This window comes from Chelonia mydas, unplaced genomic scaffold, assembly GCF_015237465.2.
Source record: "Chelonia mydas isolate rCheMyd1 unplaced genomic scaffold, rCheMyd1.pri.v2 scaffold_48_arrow_ctg1, whole genome shotgun sequence".
Lineage (NCBI taxonomy): Eukaryota > Metazoa > Chordata > Testudines > Cheloniidae > Chelonia > Chelonia mydas.
In genome coordinates this window covers 445,150-468,323 of record NW_025111268.1, presented here as the reverse complement: position 1 = coordinate 468,323, position 23,174 = coordinate 445,150, and the positions used below count along the sequence as shown (strand labels likewise).

At 43.4% G+C, this 23,174-nt stretch overlaps 2 protein-coding genes across 2 annotated transcripts; both read left to right on the top strand.

Moving 5' to 3' along the window:
• Positions 1-1,643: 1,643 nt before the first annotated feature.
• Positions 1,644-2,654, top strand: LOC119564987 (olfactory receptor-like protein COR4). The gene has a single exon (XM_037888740.1). It carries the CDS (start codon positions 1,656-1,658, stop codon positions 2,652-2,654), a length of 999 nt encoding a protein of 332 aa, XP_037744668.1. The 5' UTR covers positions 1,644-1,655.
• Positions 2,655-20,543: 17,889 nt separating this feature from the next.
• Positions 20,544-23,174, top strand: LOC119564989 (olfactory receptor 1020-like). The gene has a single exon (XM_043537598.1). It carries the CDS (start codon positions 20,568-20,570, stop codon positions 21,357-21,359), a length of 792 nt encoding a protein of 263 aa, XP_043393533.1. The 5' UTR covers positions 20,544-20,567; the 3' UTR covers positions 21,360-23,174.

Below are 23,174 nucleotides of genomic sequence, written 5' to 3'. Positions count from 1 at the left end.
AAGCTGTCAAATCCCTCCAGTTTCTTTGTAGTTCTGCTTAACAGCACTCCTAGGATCCACAGATATTTCCCAACTTCTCAGCTCACCCATAATATGAGCTCAAACCAGCAAGGTACTGAGCATGCTACCCCCAATCCAAAGAAACATATAAGCACATGCTTAATTTGAAGCAACTTTAAGATTATAAGAAGCCTCATTGAAATCAACATGCTTAAAATTCTGGGTGCTCCACTACATGAAAGACGGAGATAGATTGGAGACAGCTCAGAGGACAGCAACAAAAATGATGAAAGGTTTAGAAGTGGTAGGGGATGGGCTAGATAACATCTTCAGGCCCTACGTTTCTATGATTGTATGAAAAGATAAAGCCTAATGTTCTGCTGCGACTGAGGCAAGATCCATGCAGGATTAAGCCCTAAATGACCTATTGTTCTTTGCTTGGACACATTTGATGAAAGAAGTCAAGTCCTTCTTCCTTGGTACCTTCTGTAGAACTGCACATTAACCAAGCTGCCTTTGAAGTTGAATAATCATTTTATTTGTAATATTAGTCTGAATGCCGACACACTGACATGCTATTTGCCAAAGCCAAAGAGTGGGTAAAGAAATAAAAGACACGTGTGTGTATGTACGGCATGTGTATGTATGTGTCTTTGGACACAGTAAACATACCACACATTCATACCTGCTGATCACACTCGATGTTCTCTACCTCTTACCTTGCCGGGGGTGTTATGAATGAGACCCACGACATTCTCATAATTTCACAAACTGGAATGTGCGACATGAGCTAAATACAATTAATGATTATATGATTTGGCAATCACAATTGTGACACGGGCTGAGGAAAGAGGTGCATTGAGGATATTGCCATAGGATGAAACAGGTTTACAGGCAGTTTGATCCCAACTCACTAATCATAATAGAATATTATTATTCTTATCTCTATAAAGACAGGTTAAAAGGTAAATCTATTCAGACAATATTTTTTTTTCTTATTATAAATATATGTTTCTAAAAATATGTTCACTGTTGTTAATTTTCTCACAAATATTCACCCCGGCTACACACTTTTAGTCTGATCATTAGAAGTGTATGAGTGGTAATTTTTCAGCAGCCAAAGAACAAGAAGCTGCAGGACTTAGTCAGCATGGCTGCAGTGCCCAGAAGGGATACATTCAGAAGTTCCATTTTTGAACTATTTCCTCAATGAATGCATGTGCATCCTGTGTACTGCCTGGTCGCCAATGATTTAAAAACACGAAGGCAAATTTCGGTGCTGGAAACCAGAGAGTGTGATGCAAACTGTGTCTTCCTCCTACCCATGTTATTGTTCCCAGGTATAATGGAGATCCACGGATCCTAAGTCTACACTGATCAGTGAAATTAAAATATCAGGCGAATCAGGGTCAAAATGTGTAAATCATACTAAATGGCAGGGTAATGCACTTTCCTAGAGAGAAAGGATTTTTTTTTCCCTCAGAAGAAGTGAAGGAGTTCTGGGTTTTCCCATCAGTTGTTACAGGTTCCATTCCACGACTCAAAGGGTCTCTGTGCATATGACCACAGTTCTTTGTATTAGCATACACCATTCGCATAAGAACTAACGCCTTCCTTTATGGTAGATCCCGCAGCGAGCGCCCAAGGCTGAACGAATGGCTGGAGGAAATTGTACGACAGTGACCAAGTTCATTCTCAAAGGACTGACAGACCGTCTGGAGCTGCAGGTGCCCCTCTTCGCGGTGTTCCTAGTGATCTACGGTATCACCCTGGTGTGGAATCTGGGGATGATGGTTTTAATCAGGATCAACCCCCGACTTCACACCCCCATGTACTTCTTCCTCAAGAATTTGTCCCTCGTGGATGCCTGTTACTCCACAGTCATCGCTCCCAAGATGCTGATGAGCTTCTTAGCAGAGAGGAAAGCTATTTCCTACACAGCTTGCATCATCCAATGTTTTAGCTTCATATTGTTTGTCATCTCTGAGTGCCTTCTGCTGGCAGTAATGGCGTACGACCGTTATGTAGCCATCTGTAACCCGCTGCTGTACACAGTTATCATGTCACCAAAGCACTGCCTACGGCTGGCGGCTGATTCATATCTATGGGCCTTTCTGACCTCTGTGATACACACGAGCGTTTTGCTAAGATTATCCTACTGCCACTCCAATATCCTGAATCATTTTTTCTGTGATATCAACCCACTTCTAAAGCTCTCCACTTCTGGCACCTATGTCAACGAGCTACTTGTTTTCCTCTTTGGCAGTCTGATAGAGGTGATCAGCATTGGGACCATCCTCATCTCCTACATCTTAATTATTGCAACTGTGCTGCAGATCCGCTCCACCGACGGCAGGTGCAAAGCCTTCTCCACCTGCACCTCCCACCTGACGGCCGTCTCCATCTTCCACGGGACAATTCTCTTCATGTACTTCCGACCAAGCGCCAACTACATGCTGGACACAGACAAAATGGCCTCCGTGTTCTACGCAGTGGTGATCCCCATGCTGAACCCCCTCGTCTACAGCTTGAGGAACAAGGATGTGATGGATGCCCTGAGGAGAGCAACAGAGACAAAATTGAGGGCCCATTTTCCCCCAAAGTGTATCTTAATAGGACAACCAAATCCTTCAACGGCTGCTCTGCACACATAGGGCTTATCTCCACTATGGGGTGGATCAATGCTGTGGCGATCGATCCACTGGGGGACAATTTAGCAGGTCTAGTGAAGACTCACTGGATCGACCCCGATTGCTCTCCCATTGACTCTGGTACTCCACCAGAAAGAGATGAGTAAGGGGAGTCAACAGGAGAGTTTCTTCTGTAGACTTAGCAAAGTGTGGACCCCGCAGTAAGTAGATCTAAGCTATGTCTATTTGAGTGACGCTACTAACAAAACTCAAATTATGTAGCTTAGATTGACCTGTTCCCTTAGTGTAAACTAGGCCATGTGCTCTGATTCAGAAAGTCCATAAGCACATGTTTAAGTATGTATCCCTTTGACTTCAGTGGGACCTAACTATATGTTTAAAGTTAAACGTGTATTTAAGTGCTGCCTCAGACAGAGATGCTTTTCTGAGTAGACACCTTTTGTGCACAAAAAGGCCATGTCAGTTATTAACTGATGGTTTGGCTCCCCTGTACCCATAGTAAAATACTTTGAAATTGATTTTTCAGTGTGAGATGTAAGAGTTTGATTCAAATATTGTTTAGAATTACTGAATAAAAGGGAAAAGTTCACACTACAACCATGGAGTCATGAGCAATAACCAGGACTGGTTTGATACTCCAAAAACATTGACAGATATTTGTTCAAATAAATTTTGTGATTTTGCTTCAATCAGATCCACAACCCAACTCATCTGTTTTCTGGGAGGCATTTGAGTGTGTGTAATTATATTGAAAACTGTGTCTGTTGAAAGGGAGAATGTCATGAATGCTCACTCAGATATAATATTTTGTCAGTACTCACACCAAAAATCTCCCCCGCCCCCACCCCACACACACGCACACAACTCTTTGTGAGTTTAGGAGTCCCAATTAAAGACCAGGTAGTTTAGGTGACCAAACATATACAGACACATTTTCAAGGATAGTCATTGTTGGTGAATGCCATGGTTATTGGTTTAGATTGGATATTAGGAAAAACTTTTTCACTAAGAGGGTGGTGAAACACTGGAATGCGTTACCTAGGGAGGTGGTAGAATCTCCTTCCTTAGAGGTTTTTAAGGTCAGGCTTGACAAAGCCCTGGCTGGGATGATTTAACTGGGAATTGGTCCTGCTTCGAGCAGGGGGTTGGACTAGATGACCTTCTGGGGTCCCTTCCAACCCTGATATTCTATGATTCTATGATCTCAACGTGAAAGACCTTAGGCCCTATTTTCCTAAGTGCTCAGTACTTGCAGCTCCCCTTGACTTCAGCTGGAGTGATGGATCTTTTATTTCTGGAAATGAGGGATCGAGGGGACTGAAGTTGAGCACAAAATCACTGGCCATTTCTGAAATGTTTGGGCATGGCAAATTAGAATAGTGAATACCTGAAGCACCAGTCACTTCAGGGTACGTCCACACTGCAGTGTAAGCCCAGGGTTTGAACTCATGCTCAAGTCAACTCAAGCCCCCTTCCATCTCTACATAAATTGCACTAACCAAGGGCTCAAAGCCCGGGTCGGAGGACCCCACAGTGATAGAAGGTCTGAGCCTGAGTCAAGCTAAGACCCAGGATTTGTGTTCTTTATTGGTTTGCAGTGTAGACGCAGCCCCTCTGGACTCCTGCTCTGGAAGTCAGCCAAAAATATCCCAAAGGCTGAGTTTCTTTGTCCTCCGGACAATAATGTGTTCCCACACTGCACCATGAACAAAGAGCTAGAGTGGTCACATTTTGGAAGCATGCTAGGAACTCTGGGATATAGGTGGTTGAAATGGGGATCACATAATGCCGTGTAGATGCTGGAGCCCCAGTTTGGGACCCAGTATGCAACAATCCCTAACCTGGGGCTACAAATGAGTGTAGATTCTCAAACCCGAGGTTAACAAACTCAGGCTCTGCAAATGTGAGTTCTACTAGCCCAGGGCTTACACTGCAGTGTAGACTTGTCCTCAGAGAGCTAGTGAGTCACTGTGGGGGTGTGGGGGTGTGTTCAGCACAATGGGGCTCTGGTCTCAGTTTGCACCTCCAGGCACGACTGTAAAAGTGAGAACATTGAACTACGGGCAAGTTTCAACCACCTGCCAGGCTCCTGCTAAGATCCTTTGATTTCACACGTATGACGCAGCAGAGCTCCCCTCAGGAAATGGAGAGATTGAACTAATCTGTGGAATCCCAATCTAACCCCTCGGCCCGCTGCCTTTCAGACCCATGACACCCAGTCAAACATTTCCTCTCTTTTTCATTTTTTTTGCTCCCTTCTGCCTCTGGCTGCTGCCACCCCCTTTCTGCCCTCACCCATACACCGTTTGGTTTTATCTGAGCCCAAAACACAGCTCAGACCCAGGGCAGGGGACAGAGCAAGTTTAAAGGCTGGGGAGCCTCCTGCATGGCCTACAGAAGCAGCGGAATCCGAGAGCTGTGCAGGCAGAGGAAGGGGGCAAAGAACAGAGCCACACACAGCTACCAGCACCAGCCATCTTAACAGAAAGCATCACCCAGCCCATCACATAGAACCATAAGACTAGTCATATGGCGTCAGACCAATGGTCCATCTAGCCAAGTGACCTGTCTTCCACAATGGCCAATGCCAGATGTTTCAGAGAGAATGAACAGAACAGGGCAATTATCCAGTGATCCATCCCCTGTCATCCACTCCCAGCTTCTGTCAGTCAGAAGTTTAGGGACATCCATAGCTTGGGATTGCGTCCCTGACCATCCTGGCTAATAGCTTTTGATGGACCGATCCTCCAAGAACTTATCTAATTCTTTTAAAAACCCAGTTATACTTTTGGCCTTCACAACATCCCCTGGCAATCACTGTCCTCTGCACAGCTCTACTGCTGACAGTTGAAATTCTTCTTATACACCTCAAATATTGGCTTGTGTTTTAGGAACTGAGTTCCAGACCCTAGGTTGTTGTATACTTTCATTGAAGTCACTTGAAGTCAAAGGAGCTACACAAATGACAGCAAATGAGGATCTGGCCCTGAAAATAAGGAGTTCTACTGATATATCTTATTTTTATTAGTTAGTTTATCCAAGGGAAGGATCAAGAAGTGCCTTAAGCATGCTATATATGTGCCTGTGTGGGACAAAGATTTCCAATCTGGTAAGGATCTTCAATTCTGCAGACAGAGGCATAAAATTCAGTGGCTGGAAGCTAAATAAACTCAGTCAAGATATGAGGTGCACCTTTTCTTCCTGACGGTAATTAATTATTTGAACAAATTAGTTATTACTGAGGTGGATGTTCCATCATGTAATGTCTTGAAATCAAGGCGAAATATCTTTCTAAATCATATACTATAGCTCAAAGAGAATTCATGGGCTCGATGGATAAATTAAGGGGTGAGGGACTTGCGCCTGTGTTATGAAGGAAGTTCAACTAGATGAAGGTATTGTTCCTTTCAGCATGTTTAAGTCACTTTAAACAAATCTAGGAATCTGAGTCTCTTTATGTCTTCCCAACACATCTTGATCTCTGACCTATAATGATACAGAACAATAACCCTGTTATCTCTGTTCAGAATATGACATTTCTTTCAGCAGCTATTCGCACATCCCATAGCAGTGTGGAAGTGGAGACACTGAGCGAAAGCCTGGGTTTAACAAGACACGTATAAATCTGGAATAACTTTATAGATTTCACTGGCTTAACGATGGCATAAGCGCCTGAGCCAAAGGTGCTGAACTCAATGACAGCTTTCCATTGACTTCAGATCAAGGCATAGAATTTGATGCACTACTTAACTCTTCCTTGTTGGGAAGAGTCATCTCTACCTATATCTCCTCCCATCCTGAACCAGGACCTGGGGGTCTTGCCAAGATGCTCCAATACAATGCAAGGCTCTCTTAGCCTCACTAGCTGCAAGAAAAGAGAGTTCCCAAAGAACGGCAGCAAAAGGGTTAAGAAGAATAAACTTTAATTCTACAGACACAAAACTGTACTTCTCTGCTAACAATGCCCATTGCAACTGACGTTCAAGGCATGTCTTCAGATGCTGGTATTTACAGATTCCCAATATATTTGATTATCGTCATTATGGTTATACCCAAGAGCATATCTAGTGTTGCAGCAGGTGAACGAATACTTTGATCAATACTGAGAGCAAAAGGCCAAACAGGAAGGAAGGGCCGGCAGTCTGGGCGCTCGCCTGTAATTTAGAAGACGAGTTAAATTCCTATCTCTGCCACAGATTTGCTGTGTGACCTTGGACAAGTCACTTAGCCCCTCCTTTGAAATTCTGTAAAATGGGGTTAATAGCACTTCCTTATTTCACAGAGGTGTTCTGAGGACACAGTCATGAGAAGGTTGTGAGATACTCAATTGTTGCCGTAGCTGGAGCCATATATGTCCTTTACACACATCGCAAATACCTTACTTATGTTGGGGAATGCCGATTCACATGAGCTGTCCCAGTCACTACTGCAGGAATAAGACGTCACCCCTCAATAAGAGTCCAGTGATGTGGCTCAAACAGATGTGGAAAATGGTTACCATTATCAATAAGAACATTCCTATAACCGAGCCATCGGGATGCCTTTCGTGTGGTGTGTGTGTGTCCTTTCTCATAGATACCACGCCTGACATTCATAGCGCAGGGCATTTTTGCATGAAAAGGAGATAGAAGGGAGGGGAGCTGAATTAATAAGAAATGTGTTTCATATGAATTCCCAAAGTCCTGCCCCTTCCTTTCCTCTTCTGTGGCAAATATCCTAAACTCTGGATTGAGACATGAAGGATTCCATAGGCCAGATGCTTTGAAAATGATCCACTAGCTGATTCAGAAATGACCATTAAAAGGAAGAGAGACATGCCGTGGAATATAGCTGCGGATAGAGGTGAAAGCATTTGCAGAAAAGCAGGGCCCAGTTGTGACAGGGTATGGCCAGACTGCAGTATTTTGTGGCTATACTGTGCTGGTGTAATGGCCCTGAGTAGGTTTAACATCATTACATAAAAATGGACATACTGGGTCAGAGCAAAGGTCCATTTAGCCCAGTGTCCTGTCTTCCAACAGTAGCCAGTGCCAGGTGCCCAGAGGGAATGAACAGAAAAGGTAATGATCAAGTGATCCATCCTTTGTTGCTCATTCCCAGCTTCTGGCAAACAGAGGCAAGGGACAACATCCCTGCCCAGCCTGTCTAATCTGGAGCAATGATGGACCAATCCTCCATGAGTGTATCTAGTTCTTTTTTGAACCCTGTAATAGTCTTGGCTTTCACAATATCTTCTGGCAAGGAGTTCCACAGGTTCACTGTGCATTGTGTGAAGAAATACTTCCTTTTATTTGTCTAAAACCTATTTATTTCCTATTATACTTATACTTATACTGCCTATTTATTTCATTTGGTGACCCCTAGTTCTTGTGTTATCAGAAGTAGTAAACAACACTTTCTTAACTACTTTCTCTACACCAGTCATGACTGTATAGACCTCAGTCATATCCCCCCCTTAGTCATCTCTTTTTCAAGCTGAAAAGCTCCAGTCTTATTAATCTCTCCTCACATGGAAGCCGTTCCATACCCCTAATCATTTTTGTTGCCTTTTTCTGAATCTTTTCCAATTCCAATATATCTTTTTTGAGATGGGGCGACCACATCTGCACACAGTATTCAAGATGTGGGCATACCATGGATTAATATAGAGGCAAGATGATATTTTCTGTCCTATTTTCTATCCCTTTTTCACTTATTCCCACCAGTCTGTTCTCTTTTTTGACTGCCGCTTCACATTGAGTGGATGTTTTCAGAGAACTGTCCACAATGACTCCGAGATCACTTCCTTGAGTGGTAACAGCTAACTTAGACCCCATCATTCTCATCACTGATTCCCAAGGGGCTTTAAGAGTGTGGCGGAGAGCATGACTTGGTCCCCGGCATGCAGCATCCCTGCTCCCACAATGGTACCTGCCATGTTCCATTCTCTTTGCTGGCCCAGGGTGCCATTTGCAATGTACAATGTTGGTTTTCCAATTTATTTGAACTCTGGGAACATGACCTTGTGTCTGTGAAACTTTGCAACCCAATTAAATGTGACTTATGGATGGTTCTGAACAGTCACCTTCCGACCGGTTGGAGTCTAGAACTTGAAACACCAGGAAAGCTGGTGGGTGCGCAAATTCAGGATTCCCGTTTGGCCCTGTTGTAGAGCATCTCCTCCAAAACCCCACTCCTCCCCTGCTCATGACCTCCTCCCAAGCACCCCCTGGTGGCCTGAGTGGTCCTGCAGAACTCTGCCATCCCTCTCTCCCTCCTCCAGGCTCCACAGCTCTACTCACACCAGATCTGTCTCGCCGGCCCTTCCAGCCAGGTTTTATTTATTTTCCAAGTAGGGTGACCAGATGTCTGGATTTTATAGGGACAGTCCTGATTCTTGGGTCTTTTTCTTCTAAGAGCTCCTATTACTCCTCACCCCGTCCCGATTTTTCACACGTGCTGTCTGGTCACCCTATTTCCAAAGACAACAAACAAAAAGGAGCATAACAGTATAAGACAATTTTACTGCTGGCCTTAGTCTCTGCTCTCGGGGTCTTTCCTCCAAGGTTATTGCCAAACTCTCTGTCTCTAGCCTTTGATGTCTTTTTATGTTATGGCACTATACCTTCATTCCTTTTTGCACATATATGGAAAAATCATAAGTAGTATTCCTAGGAGCACAAGAAGTGGATTTAAGTGATTGATGATTCAGAGAAAACTTCCCTGGACTAACCAGAGCATATGAATATTCAAATGTCAGTGTGTGAACAAGCTTGCTAGTGCTATGAATATTGATAGCCCCATCACACTAGTACTTCATAATGGGTACTAGTACATCACAATCGTACATCTTTATAAATTGATTGGACTACATGTATCCTTTATCTGTCCCCACATCATACTCGCAAGTCAATGGAGTTACTTCTGGGATGAATCTGTCTCAGGGTTTACAAAGTCCAAAGAAAGCCAAACAAAGCAGACCCTTGATATAATTTCATGATCACCAGAGAAACTCTTTCATAGGTTGGAGAGAAGATAAAGAAGTAAATTGAAGCACTCCCATAAAAATGTCCAGGACTGAGATCTATGGTGCTGAACTAATGTGCACTGGAGAGACCCCATTGAGTCCAATGGTCAATGGCTCTGGTCCTTAATGAATGACAAGGGGGCTGGTATAGTTTTTTCAGATTGATTTGAATGAGAAGGGGCAGCTCTTTTTTTTTATACACAGCTGTTCTCTGGGAGAAGGTGCCACTGTACAAATTGTCTTGGCAAATTGTCTTAACTTCAGTTACACTACAAATAGGTTTACTTATTCATTACTCTGGCAGAGCAAGTGTTAATATTGACATTATTTCTGTATCATGAGTCTTATGTTGTTTTCCTAACCATTCCCAATACGTTTTCTTGCCTAATTAGATAATGACAGAATTGCTCAAAAACCAATGTTTTAATGAGCAGCTTATTATAATCCATAATAATGGATGCTGTCTACAAAGTTCTCCAAACTTTGGAGAATTATGTCAATATGAACCTTACTGGCATAACCGGTGCTGGACAATAGCATTTATTCTTTCCCTTTTTTCCCCCTTTTAATATCTTCACTTTCAGGCCAAATTCATAGAATCATAGAATATCAGGGTTGGAAGGGATCTCAGGAGGTCATCAAGTCCAACCCCCTTGCTCAAAGCAGGACCAATCCCCAATTTTTGCCCCAGATCCCTAAATGGCCCCCTCAAAGATTGAACTCACAACCCTGGGTTTAGCAGGCCAATGCTCAAACCACTGAGCTATCCCTCCCCCTCATCTCTAGCAACATTCTTTTATTCTATATAGGGCTATATTTGGCCTATTGTGTCCAAAGCCATGACAAATCAAACCAGGTCACTGCGGCGTGAGTCTATGATCCTTGCTCACATTGACTAGCACTTACTCATAGCAGGAGCCCCAATGAGATCAAGTTCTACTCAGTGCAAGTAAAGCAAGATCGGCTTAGGTTCCAAATAAACTAAAAATTTTAATGCGCACAAGACAGACAAGAAGGGGCTTTATCCCATACATAGCAACATGTTAGAGCATCTCGAAACTATAGGCTCGATTCTGATTTCCTTACACTGAATAGCCCCTTACTGTGAGAGTGGTCTCATGGACTTCCACCTGCTGAAAAAGTGTGGGTAAGGGCATAAAAACCTGTCATTAAAAAGCCACGAAACTATGTTAAGGAAATAAGCAGAATCTCTTATTTAATCTGGAAGAAACAGTGCAATCCTCAGAGTGTTTTATGTCAATGCAACATTAATATAAATCAGTATTGAAACTGATGGTGAAGTGAAATACAATTGGCCAGATTCTAAGCTAGTGTAAACCAGCATCACCCCATTGGTGCCAAAGGGGCAGAAACCCCAACTAATGTAATGTAACTTGATGGAGTGCCACTTAAATTAATGTGGCTATATCTCCAGTGGGTGTAAATCATCTTTGCCCCATTGAAATCAATTCCATAGGGCTAAATTGAGTGGAAATCCATCAACCTCAACAAAAAACTCACAGATACAGATTGAAATCAATGGCGCTCCAGCTCCAGTTGGTGTAAGCTAGCATCACTACATTGCAATCAATGGGGTCAGATCCCCAGCAGGTGAAAATCAGCATTAGCTCCATTGGTGCTAATGCGTGAGACCCCAAAGTAAATAGGTGGAGCGCTACTGAAGGCATTGGGCCAGAAAGATAACTAGTCAAAATTGGTGTCTTTCCATTGAAGTCAGTGGGGCTACATACATTTATACAAGAAGAGGATCTGGCCCTTATGACCATAGGATTTTCCAAGGCACATAAATGACTTAGGGGCAAAAGCCCCTTATTGGGGCAGCAGTCTGGCTTGTTATAGCCAATTGGCAGATCATGTCCTTAACTTGTAACTTGGTGTAGATATGTAACCCACACACCACCTGGGTGTGGTGTTCTGTCCCATCTGGTGGCACTGAGACCACTCAGAGAGAGTTTAATGAGACTACCCTACATCCTTAGTCAAGAGCCATGTTGCTTTTATTTGGTAGAGGCTCATGTACTAAGCTGCAGAGGTCCCATATTCAATCCCGACCGCCGAAGACTGGGGTCTGTCGGTGTTACAAATGCACATCAAATTATCCAGCCACAGGGGCAAGTGTGAATTGTCTGATGTTCATAGCTTCCCAACATTAGCCTTAATCCTAACCATAACCCTGCAGAGTTTGGGGAAGTTCTGGGGCAGACTCTTGTTCCATGACTGAACTAACCTGTAGAAGCTACCAGTTCCCCTCAGTCTCATAGAAACATGGGGATTGCCAGACAGGATCAGACACAAGGTCTATCTAGTCCAATAGCCTGTCTATGACAGTGGCTTATACCAGATGCTTCTAAGGAAAGCAGAAGAAGCTCATAGTAGGCAGATGTGGGATAATCTTCCCCCAGCATTAGGTCATTGGAGAATGAAAATAGTGGTATATTAGGTGATGGTCTGTTTCCATCTTGGCATTTGGTCAGAGGCCCATGCAGTGGTTATTCTGAGGTTGTTTAATCAGTTCTCCCTAAGATTCATCTGCATTGTCAGCTTTGTCCACAACCCTCCCTGACTTTGTATAGGTCCATATCTGAGTCTGCACTGGGATCAGAGTGAACCTCACATGATCTATGAGTTTGATGGAAATATTTTCCACATACCAGGCCCTGAGTTCTCTCTCTGATCCCACATGATTGAGACGTACTGTACTCTGCAGTCCTGGCCTCCTTACAATTCTGTCACAGTAGTGCTAGAATTGAGATTGTGTGATCTTAGCACACCAGGAGTTGAGCACAGTCTAACAAAAGAGAATATAAAATAGATGGGCCTGTATATTTAACAGCATCCTCTATTGAGATGCAATTTCAGAACAGCTCAGGTATTTGTATGATTTCAGCGTCCTTTTACCTGAGTTTCAATCTACAGAGGGCATCCAGCCCAAAGCACTAATGGTAACTGCAATTCACCTTTAAATCAAGAATAAGAGGCCTGTGATTTACAAACAGACTCTCATGAGGTCTAGCCTTACTGAGTACAACAAACTGCAGACACCCTCTAAGTAGAATGCTGGAAGTGTGCTACTCCCATAATAACCCAGTGGTCAGTGGATTGAAACCAGGGTCAGCTAGCCCTGGCCTGTTTATTATTTACGGGTATAAAATGGCCATGACTAAAGTTAGTCTGGAAAGCGGAAGAAAGTTTCTAACCATCAGAGGAGGGAGGTTCAGGAACAGCCTCCCACTAGAATTAGTGGAGTTATACAACCTAACTCAATTTAAAGTGGAGCTGAATAAGTTTATGATTGGGATTATATCACGTTGCTGCCTGCAACAGCAGTAGACTGGACTCAATGACCTCGGGGGGTCACTTCCTGTCCTATGTTGCTCTTGGGATTGCCAATATTAACGAGCCTGCATTATGCACAGCCATTTTTGTGCAATTCAAAGAAATGGTGCAACCCGAGAAATCAGGATGGTGACACAGAGAACTTGCCCCCACTCTCACAGCTGTTTATTGATTATTTTTTAAAATCAGTAACTACATTTATTGAGAAAATATCTTCCTGTATATCATCCTTCTAAAGGCGTCCTTCACTCCTTGTTTCTAAGGCTATAGATCAGGGGGTTCAGCATAGGGAACCCAGAGATGACGTTGTCTTGGTCCACAGTGTAGCCAGAACTGGGTCATAAATACATAAAATCAGAGTATCGTAGAAGGTAGTGACAGTTGTCAGGTGAGAGGCACAGGTACAGAAGGGTTTGAGTGGATCTTCAGGATGGTGTATTAAGAAGACAGCCTGAAACATAAGGCCGTGTATCAGAGTCCTGGTGTGAGGCCTAAAGCCTGAGCTAAAGTAACCAAAATTTTGCAGATCTAAAGCAAAGCCAAGCTGTGAGCAAGAGGCAGGCCCTGTTCACAGAATCTGGCAAGAGCAGGGCTGATATTGCAGAATCACACGTGCTTAACTAGTGCTAGGTACAAGTATATATACGCCAGCACATTCCAGAAAGGCGGTACCAGAACACCTCGATACCAAACACATGCCCCAGAGATAACAGGAGCACGCTGACCCATCTTAAGGATAAGGTCAGATGACAGCATGATGGAGAGGGATGTTTTAATCAAACCAACATGTACAAGGTAATGGGCAGCCCTTGGATCCGTCAGTGGGTGGCACCCTAATACGTCAGAGGGTGTCACTCTGATACGTCAGGGGCAATACGTCACTTGTTTGTATTTGTGTATAAAGATGTATCTCAGAGGGAGTGTCTTTGGCCAGCCTAGGGAGCAGTGCAGAGTCCCACCACTGACTGAGTTGCGTCCATTGACACAAGCATACAGGTCTGACTATCCATCCAGATGCTAGTACTTTGCTCTATTGACAGTAAACCTGGCCAGGTGCCTTCACTGAAAATTGAGTCTGTGGATTTCTTGGGCTGTTTAATTGAGGTCTGCTATCTCCACAGAGCTGGGACAGCACACTGAACGAACACACACGCAGCCAACATCTGACCACAGGTGGCGACGAGGCTGTACATATAAGAGACTATCTAGAACAACTAGCATAGTAATCTTGACAAATATACTCGACAAGGTGAAATGAATAACATCATTGCGTTGTGTATGTCAGAGCAGGACAGCTTAAGGATGGGGAGGGATGACAGAGAAGAAATGATTGCTGACCCTGGGGTGAGAGAAAGACAAGCTGAATATACAAATTGTTCTGGCCGTTGAATTCACAAGACACAACGATTATCAGCACACAGAGTTTCCTGGACATGATGACCCTCTAGATCAGGGAGTTACAGATGACTGTGAAGTGGTGAGAGGCCGTGGTGTCCAGGAGGCATCATTCATTGGTCACAAAGACACAGACAAGGAAAAATTGAACAGCTCACTCAGTGAATGAAATGATTCTATTACTCTCTGCTACAGAAGTCATGAGCACCCTAGGCACAATGACAGAGGAATAACCAACATTGACAATGGACAGATTACTGAGGAAGAAGCACATAGGGGTGTGAAGATGGAGTCAATCCTGATTAAAAGTCATCCCAAGATTCCCTACCAGTGTGATAACATAGCTCGGTAGGAACAACATGAAGAGTGGGACCTGCAGCTCTGGGTCTCCATGAATCCCAGAAAAATCAACTGTGTCACCATGGTATGAGGCAGCATGGGTGGGAAATCTAAATTTGCAAATAAACTGGAGCCAAAAAGGGAGCATGTGTAGATTCCTTGTAACAACTCTGACTGCTCCTGTGAAATAGTGTGTCTTGGGGAATGTATTATGGGTTATGCACACACTTCCCCCTGGAGCTAGTGCACTGTCTCCTTACAGAAACACAAAACACTGTGCATTGTTTTGCATTCAATTACATATGTGCAGAGATTCCGCCACAATACGAGAGACTGTCCAAATCTGAATCGTTCCCATGCCAGAAATATCCCTTAGGGCACAGGGCTTTGCCATCCATGTCTCTCCTGCCCACCCTCTCTGATGTTAAATCAGATTAGTTTGGAAAGGAGGTAAATCATCTCTTGTAAATATATAGACAATAATGAATGGTGTAGAACGTTTTCATTTACACTGGTTTTCTCTTCTAGCTCCCATCAATGTCAGTGGGAGTTGATGGCACTTGGCACCACTGAAACTCAAAGCAAAGGTCCTACAAACGATCTGTGTCTAACGTTGGGAATCCCCAGCAGAAAGATGTTGCAGGGCTAATACGTACCTGTAGAGACATTCATGTCATTGAATGTCCTTTTTTCTTCCTGAAGGCTAGATATGAAATGGAAAGATCTGCTCAACTTTAGAGAGTCACGAGCACCAAAGGGCAATAATACATGTAGATGACCATATGTTATAGCTAACATAAGGACCGTAGCAAGTTCTAAAAATCTCCCCCCCCCCCCGACGTTATTGGGTTTATCTATGTGCCATTCCAAGGTGTGATTTCAGCTTGGGTATTCCTCAATGTCTACAGAAGCGGTGTAGGCCCAAAAACCTAACTTTGACAATTGTTTTAAAGGATAATTATTTTAAGTGGTAATATTATAAGTGGGTGCAGAGTAGACATAGATGGGAAAAGAATTTCCTGTCTCCTGAACTTATTCAGGATTTCACAACATTTTCCCATTCTACATTGGGAAGAAACCAGGTCTTCTGGAAAAACTTCCCAGAAAGTGAGAGATAGAGAAGCTTGACCCATGAATAACCAGTAGCCCAGATGTTAGGGTACTCATCTAGGTTAAGGGATGAACTGGTGGATTTTCAACAGTTCCAGGGAGACTCGCTGACAGTCACTAATGTGACTTGGCCCTCCAGATAAGCCCCAGATACTACCACTCAAAATGCCACCAGGCAATTGCCTGGTGGGTCAGGATGACTTGACCACCACAGAAAAGGTTGCGGGAGAAAGGATGCTGGAGAGACTGTAGTAACACTTACAGAAAGGGGTGCATCCGTTTGTCACCATCCACGTCCATCACCTGCAGTACCATTCCCCAGAGCTCTCTTCCCTCTAGGCAAACCCACAGTTTCTTGTGGATGCTCTTCCCCAGGCCACACCTAACTCTCCCCAAACTCACTATCTCCCCCACCAAGCTGATCACAACTCCTTCTTCCCCATTCCAAATCAGGCACTTGGACTTGGGTCTCTCACATCCCAGATCAGGCTTATAATCAATGGGCTATCAAGATAGACTTTCTCTTTATGTGTCCCAATGAATCCTTTATTCTTCATCCAACAGGAGAGATTGAGAGACAGAGATGCACCATAGAATAGAAAACAGGGCAGACATTAGGGCACTCCCCTGTGATATTGGAAACATAGATCTATTTCCCTGCTCTTAATTAGGCAGAGAAGTGACTTGAATAGGGGTCTCCCACATCCCAGGTGAGTGCCCTGCTAGCTGGGATTTGGCTATTTTGGAGTTGCTCTCTCTATGTCTCTGGAGTTTAATCACAAATTCCAGCCTGAACCTGAGAAATGTTGAATCAAAACTGAGACATTCCAATTCAAAGATTCCTATTTGGCAAATCCATATTTGTGGTGGAAAATCCATGTTATTAAAAAGTTCCCAGCCAGCTTGAGTGCAGAGAATGGACAGTGCCCACTTTGTGAGCAGCTGTTCAGTATTTTGTTTTAGCCTCATCATTCAATGTGTGGGCCCAGGTGTGACGGAGAGCTGGGCAAGAGCTGCTGACTCAGCCCTCTGTCACGCCAGCTCCCATTAAGGGAAGCAAATCTGAGCTTGCTAGAAAAACCTGCACCGAGTTGGTGAATGGGAGACAGTTCCCCTCCCAATTAGCCTGGGGGCTATAGAAAAGGCTGGGAGAACAGCCGCCAAAAGTGGGGGAGAATAAGGGAGTGGAAGCAGAGATAGTGTATCTGTCCTAGGTTGACATGGGAACCTAAACTCTGTATGGTGAAACAGTGGTGGGAACAAAACCTGTAAATGAATGACACCAGTGATTATTGAACCCCAGGGTCTCCTAGGGACTTTGTCAGCCTGGCAGGAGCTAAGAGGGTCCTGCAGATCCTTTCTACACCAGGCCTTATTTAAACTCTTCCAGCCTTGCTCTGGAGACAGAATTCATAATTTGTTCATGTGCTTTTCCAGGGTGTTTATCACTGTAGTGTCTGAATTTATTTTCAAAATGCCCCTGTGAGGTAGGGAAGTGAGGCACAGAGAAATTAAGGTCAAACTTGCCACTAATTTTGGGTGCCCAATTTGAGACCCTGCAGCAGCCCAGAACTGGAATTGCTGGGAAAATCCCCTGCTCAGCTCCTGGAATCCCTGGGATGTTGCCTGCCCAGGGCAGATGGACTCTTCGGGGGATTAAACTGGGAAGCTCTAGCAAATCTCGATTGATCCTGTGTGAGCAGCAATTTTTTAAAGGGTCAAATTTGGGCAGAATTTCATGAGACCGGCATAAGGCAGCGCCCTGTCAAATTTCAAATCACTGCTGCAAAGCTTGGGGTCACCAGAGCTTTTCAGAGGAAAAGTCATCTGTGGTGGGGTGTGTTTTTTTTTTTTTAATGTGGGCACAACAATGTCTTTTCCCCTAGCTTTGGTTTCAGAAATGGCAGAACAGGCTGAAACTTTCCAACTAAATACATTTCAATCTTAGGCAGGCAGCAGCCTTTTAAGTCAGGTCAATACACCGAGAGGAAGCATTTCAATTTTGGAACGTCCACATGTTTCATGCTGATCAAAAATTTGAAAACCAAAGATTTTGACATTTGCAAATGGACATTTTTCAGAATTTCCATTCTGTTCAAAATGTTAATATTTTAGCTTTTTTCCTTGATTTGTCACCATTTGTTTGCATCCCAAGTCAGTTTTTCCCATGGCATGGAAATTCTGAATTTCACTCAACTCTGCCCTGTAGAATAGACTCAGCTACAGCAGGGTAAAGGTGTTTTGTTCTAGGGTAACACTAGGGAGAAAGCACTAATGCAATGTGATAGGTAGCTCTGTGGTGCAATGGCTAGTCCATGATTCCTGCTAATGGAGGTGGTGATGCACAGATTGGGGTTTCACCTGAGTCGATCCTTTCAAAATTTCCTGTATGGCCTGTATTACACAGGAGGTCAGACTAGCTGATTACAGTGGTCCTCTCTGGCCTCTAATCTATGGACCTATTCAGTATATGGCACCTTTATACTGATATAACTTCATCCACACTGATGCTTACACCAGTATACCAGTAGAGAAGCACATCCCTAACACATATAGCAACATCTGGAACTCTTTCGGCTGTAGGCCAGATCTAAGTGTTGGCACATGGCAGAGATGAAACCTATACTCCTAAATCGAATTGCCACTTTGGGCATCTCAATCCAGAACCAGGCCCCATTGCTATTCCTGAAATCCCCTCTCAACTGAGACCAAACCCCATAGATGCCTAAACTCACTTGGCACCTACATTCTTGCAGTAAAAGCTCCTTTGTGCCTGTTTCAGCCTCTGAGGATGCACATTGCTACTTCTTTCTCAGCATCCAGATGCCTACCCCTTCCACCTCAAAGGAGAAGAGATTTCACCAGGGGTCTCCCACCTCTCCTGTGGGCACTCTAGTTGCTGAAATATGGGATATTCTGGTGTGGTTCTCCCTCAATCTCTCCTGTTAGAGCTGTTCTATTTTGGAATCTGTGATTTATTATCCCCAGCCTCCAGGAGACATCAAAGACATTTTAATGATCTCTTCCGACATTCTATCAGGGGGTAGCCATGTTTGTGTCTATCCACAAAAACAACACGGTGTCCGGTGGCACCTTAAAGACTAACAGATTTATTTGAGCATAAGCTTTTGTGGGTAAAGAACCCACTACTTCAGATGCATGGAGTGAAAATTACAGATGCAGGCATTGTTATCCTGACACATGAAGAGAAGGGACTTCCCGCACAAATGGAGAGCCAGTGTTGGCAGGGTCAATTCAATCAGGGTGGATGTGGTCCACTCCCAATAATTGATGAGGAGGTGTCCCGTTTGGCCAATGTACATGGTAGAGGGGCATTGCTGGCACATGATGGGATATATCACATTAGTAGATCTGCAGGTGAATGAGCCCCTGATGGTGTGGCTGATGTAGTTGGGTCCTCTGAAGGCGTCACTGGAGTCGAATAGGGACTGGGAGTGGCTGGCTCACTACAAAAGCAGCTTTGCCGCTCCTGGAATTGACACCTCCTCATCAGTTATTGGGAGCCAAACCAGCCCATCACTTCCTCCACCAAATACAAACCACAATGGACTTTACTGAGTGTACACCTACCCCATGACTGGTAAGAAATGTCATTATTATTATTATTATTATTATTATCTTTTGAGCATCTCTTTGTGAATGTGGCAGTGAAATTCCATAGAAACAGAATGACCATACTGGGTCAGACCAAAGGTCCATCTAGCCCAGTCTCCTGTCTTCTGACAGTGGCCAGTGCCAGGTGCCCCAGGGGGAATGAACAGAACAGGGAATCATCAAGTCATCCGTCCCCTGTCGCCCATTCCCAGCTTTTGGCAAACAGAGGCTAGGGACTCCATCCCTGCCCATCCTGGCTAATAGCCGTTGATGGCCCTATCCTCCATGAGCTTATCTAGTTCTTTTTTGAAGCCTACCCTCAAAACACCTTCTGGCAAGGAGTTCCACAGGTTGACTTAGTATTTATCCCTAGGAGACGCATTTTCTCATTTCTAGGCTCTGTGAATCTGAGAGTCAAAAGTAACTATAGAATCAGTTCCAGTCCACACCACTTACAAATGTTAGTACCTCTGGGAGGATTTGTAGGAGGGAGGAAAAATAATGCACATGGTGACAAAGAATGTCTGTAAAACATACACTGACTCCAATAGGACTGTGACACTTTAAGGCTACATAGACAGTGATACCAAACTTTTCCGCTGGGGCTGCCTCATAGTAGGCACCTAAATTTCTATTTAGGCACCTATATGAAAGGGGCACTGAGCATCCCTTGTGCCCTTTGAGGTCGTTTGGATTAGGAAGAGAAAATCAATGACCATGAATAAACTCTATAGCATTGATTATTTGTGTACATTGATAGGAGATTATTTGCCTCCCTTCTAAACTAAACACTCCCAATCTCTATATCTCTTATTTTATAAAAGATTTGACCCACTGGATGGTTTCATGCATATTAACACAGAGTATACAATATTTCTGTAGCTGGAACGTATCCTATCTCTAATGGAAAGCATGTGGGTAATACAAAGAGAACATTCCGTAGGAGTGTCCTTTGATGTATTATGTTTGTTCCTATGAAACAGTGTATAATAACAGGGATTATGAGGGATCTGTACTCAATCTTTATTGCCCCTTGATTAATTGTAATCCTTATTTTTATTTTTCACCAGCAGAGGAGAGAGTTTCTGGAATAAATGGCAGAGAGAAACCACACCACGGTGACAGAGTTCATTTTCGTTGGATTCACAGATCATCCAGATCTACAGATCCCCCTCTTTATGTTGTTCCTAGTGATGTATGTGGTCAGCCTGATGGGGAATCTTGGGATGATAGCGTTAATCATGGTTGAAACCCGACATCATACCCCCATGTACTTTTTCCTAAGCCAGATGTCCATTGTAGATATTGGATATTCCACAGCCATAGCTCCCAGGCTGCTCATGACCTTGGTAGCAGAGACGAGAGCCATTCCTTTCATTGAGTGTGCAGCACAACTATTCTTCATCTGTTTCTTTGTGACCAGTGAATGTTGGCTCCTGGCTGTGATTGCGTATGACCGCTTCAAAGCTATCTGTAATCCACTGCTCTACAGAACCATTATGTCCAAGAGACATTGTGTCCTGTTGGTGGCTGGCACATATGTCTGTGGCTCTGCGAATTCAATTGTGCAAACTCTATTTATATTCAGTCTGTCCTTCTGCAGCTCCAGTGTTGTCAACCATTTCTTCTGTGACGTGCCCCTCATGCTGAAGCTGTCCTGCTCCAACACCCAGGTCACTGACCTTGTACTTTTCACTTTCTCGACTGTAATTGTCACGACTGCTTTCCTGGATGTCCTAATCTCCTACATGTGCATCCTCATGGCCATTCTCAGGATCCATTCTGCCAAGGGGAGACGCAAAACCTTTTCAACCTGTGCCTCCCACCTGATAGTCGTCACTATATTTTATAGTGCAAAAGCTAAAAAACTCCCCCCCCCAAATTAAAAACTCAAGTACAGAATTTAAAAACTAAATGTAATGCAAACAAATGCCTCCCTACCCAAACTATATTGTTAACCCTTTCAGCTCTTTCATATCCCCAATTAGTTAAAGTTAAATGCAAAAAAAAAGCGGGGGGGGGGGCATGGGGGAAGGGTTAATTTAAAAATTCAGTTTGGCCTAAAAATAAAAAAAAGCTGCCCTGCATTCAAAAATCAAACAGAGACCAAGCCAAGCACAAAAAACTGCTTTCAGCCCCAGCTGGCTGTAAAAAAAAATATAAACACACATAAAACAAAAGCAAATAAGTTGCAAAACTAAAATTACATTTGCAAAGATTGGCCGCCCGGTAAAACCCAACAGTCTGCCTTTACAACCCTAAAGCCAGTATGGTTTGAAAATGCTAAAAAGTCCACAAACAGCCAGCCTAAACTAAAATACCAAGCAAAGATCTCTAAAAGGAATGCCCCAAAAAACCCAGGGCATAAAAATCCCTCCCAAAAGGAAAAGCAAGTTACAAAATTTTGCAACGTACCTCTAAACAATCTATACACAAAACAACCTACCATCCACCTCTCTCTCTTTCTCCTACCCCTGGGGCTGGCCAGCCCGGGCAGCATGTGCACACGTATAAAAGTGGGTCAGGGTTTAAGTATTACCATTTTTTCTTCCTTTAAGTAACGTAAAAGCAGTTCCCACGCTCACAACTGTGTTATTTTATTATTAAAGATTTAAAATTCAGTCACGTGGTGTGTGCTCTTCATCTCCGCCCCTGCGATCCTGTGGTCTTAGCCTAATTAACTAAGGCACAAGCAAATTGGTCACAAAAAATCTGAGACAGTTTAAGAAAAAATTGCAAAGGGAAAAAGCCCTGAACAGTGCACACCATCTATCTGTTTTATCCTTGTTATTTCACGTTTGCTTTGTTTGGCACTGTTGGTATTATAGGTTAAAAGTTGCATAATTAAAAATAAGCCCCACTCTCCGTTGTAGTATGCCTAAAAACCAAAAAACGGTTTAGCATTCCTCTCTCCACCCCAGGCTGCAAACAAAGGGTGCAGGTGGGAATGCCCCAAGTCATAGCAAAACTAAGCAATAAAAAAAAAAAAAAAAAAAAAAATATGTGTACCCAACAGCTCAAAAAAATGAAGCAACTAAAAGCATAAATCACTATCGAAGCAGCAACTCAAACTTCCACCCAAAACACGTTGCAAGCCTTAAAACAAAACTTCCAGGCAAAAAAAGCGGAACGTACCCGCCTGAAAGCCCTGGCTAAGCAAGTACCAGCCCTTCAGGAACATGTGAAAATTTAACCATGTGCGCTCAGCATATGCCTCAATGGCCGTGTGTCTGCCATAAAAAACATGAAACAGTGACAACGCCAATTGTCCATGCGTTCTGCCCAGGTGGCCAGCCTCACACGCCACCACTCGTGTAGCCATTAGAAATAAAAATGTTTCCAAAAAAATAACCCAAAGGGGTGGGGGCCAGTTAAAAAGCCCACCCTCCTTGCTAAAGTGCTAGTAAAACAAGGCTTGTGCCCATAAAAAGGAACGGTTCAGCAAAAAAAGCAAAATCGGGCCCAAGCAAGCAACACAAAATTGTTTTTAAAAAAGTTAAAAACTTTAAAAGCATAGCTAATTACATTCATCAAAAATTTAAATCCCTAAAACAATAATTAAAATTGTAAAATCTAAGTTAATTGTCATTTTAAACAATAAGTAATTTTAAAAAACTAAAGTTAACTCTATAATTGCTAAAAAAATTAAGCAGTTAAATTTTACAAAATGCTAAAAAAAAAAAGAAATTCTTGGTTTCTTT

Bases quoted from the DNA above. Each gene is read 5' to 3' on its own strand.
- LOC119564987 (XM_037888740.1), top strand. From the start codon at position 1,656: ATGGCTGGAGGAAATTGTACGACAGTGACCAAGTTCATTCTCAAAGGA.
- LOC119564989 (XM_043537598.1), top strand. From the start codon at position 20,568: ATGGCAGAGAGAAACCACACCACGGTGACAGAGTTCATTTTCGTTGGA.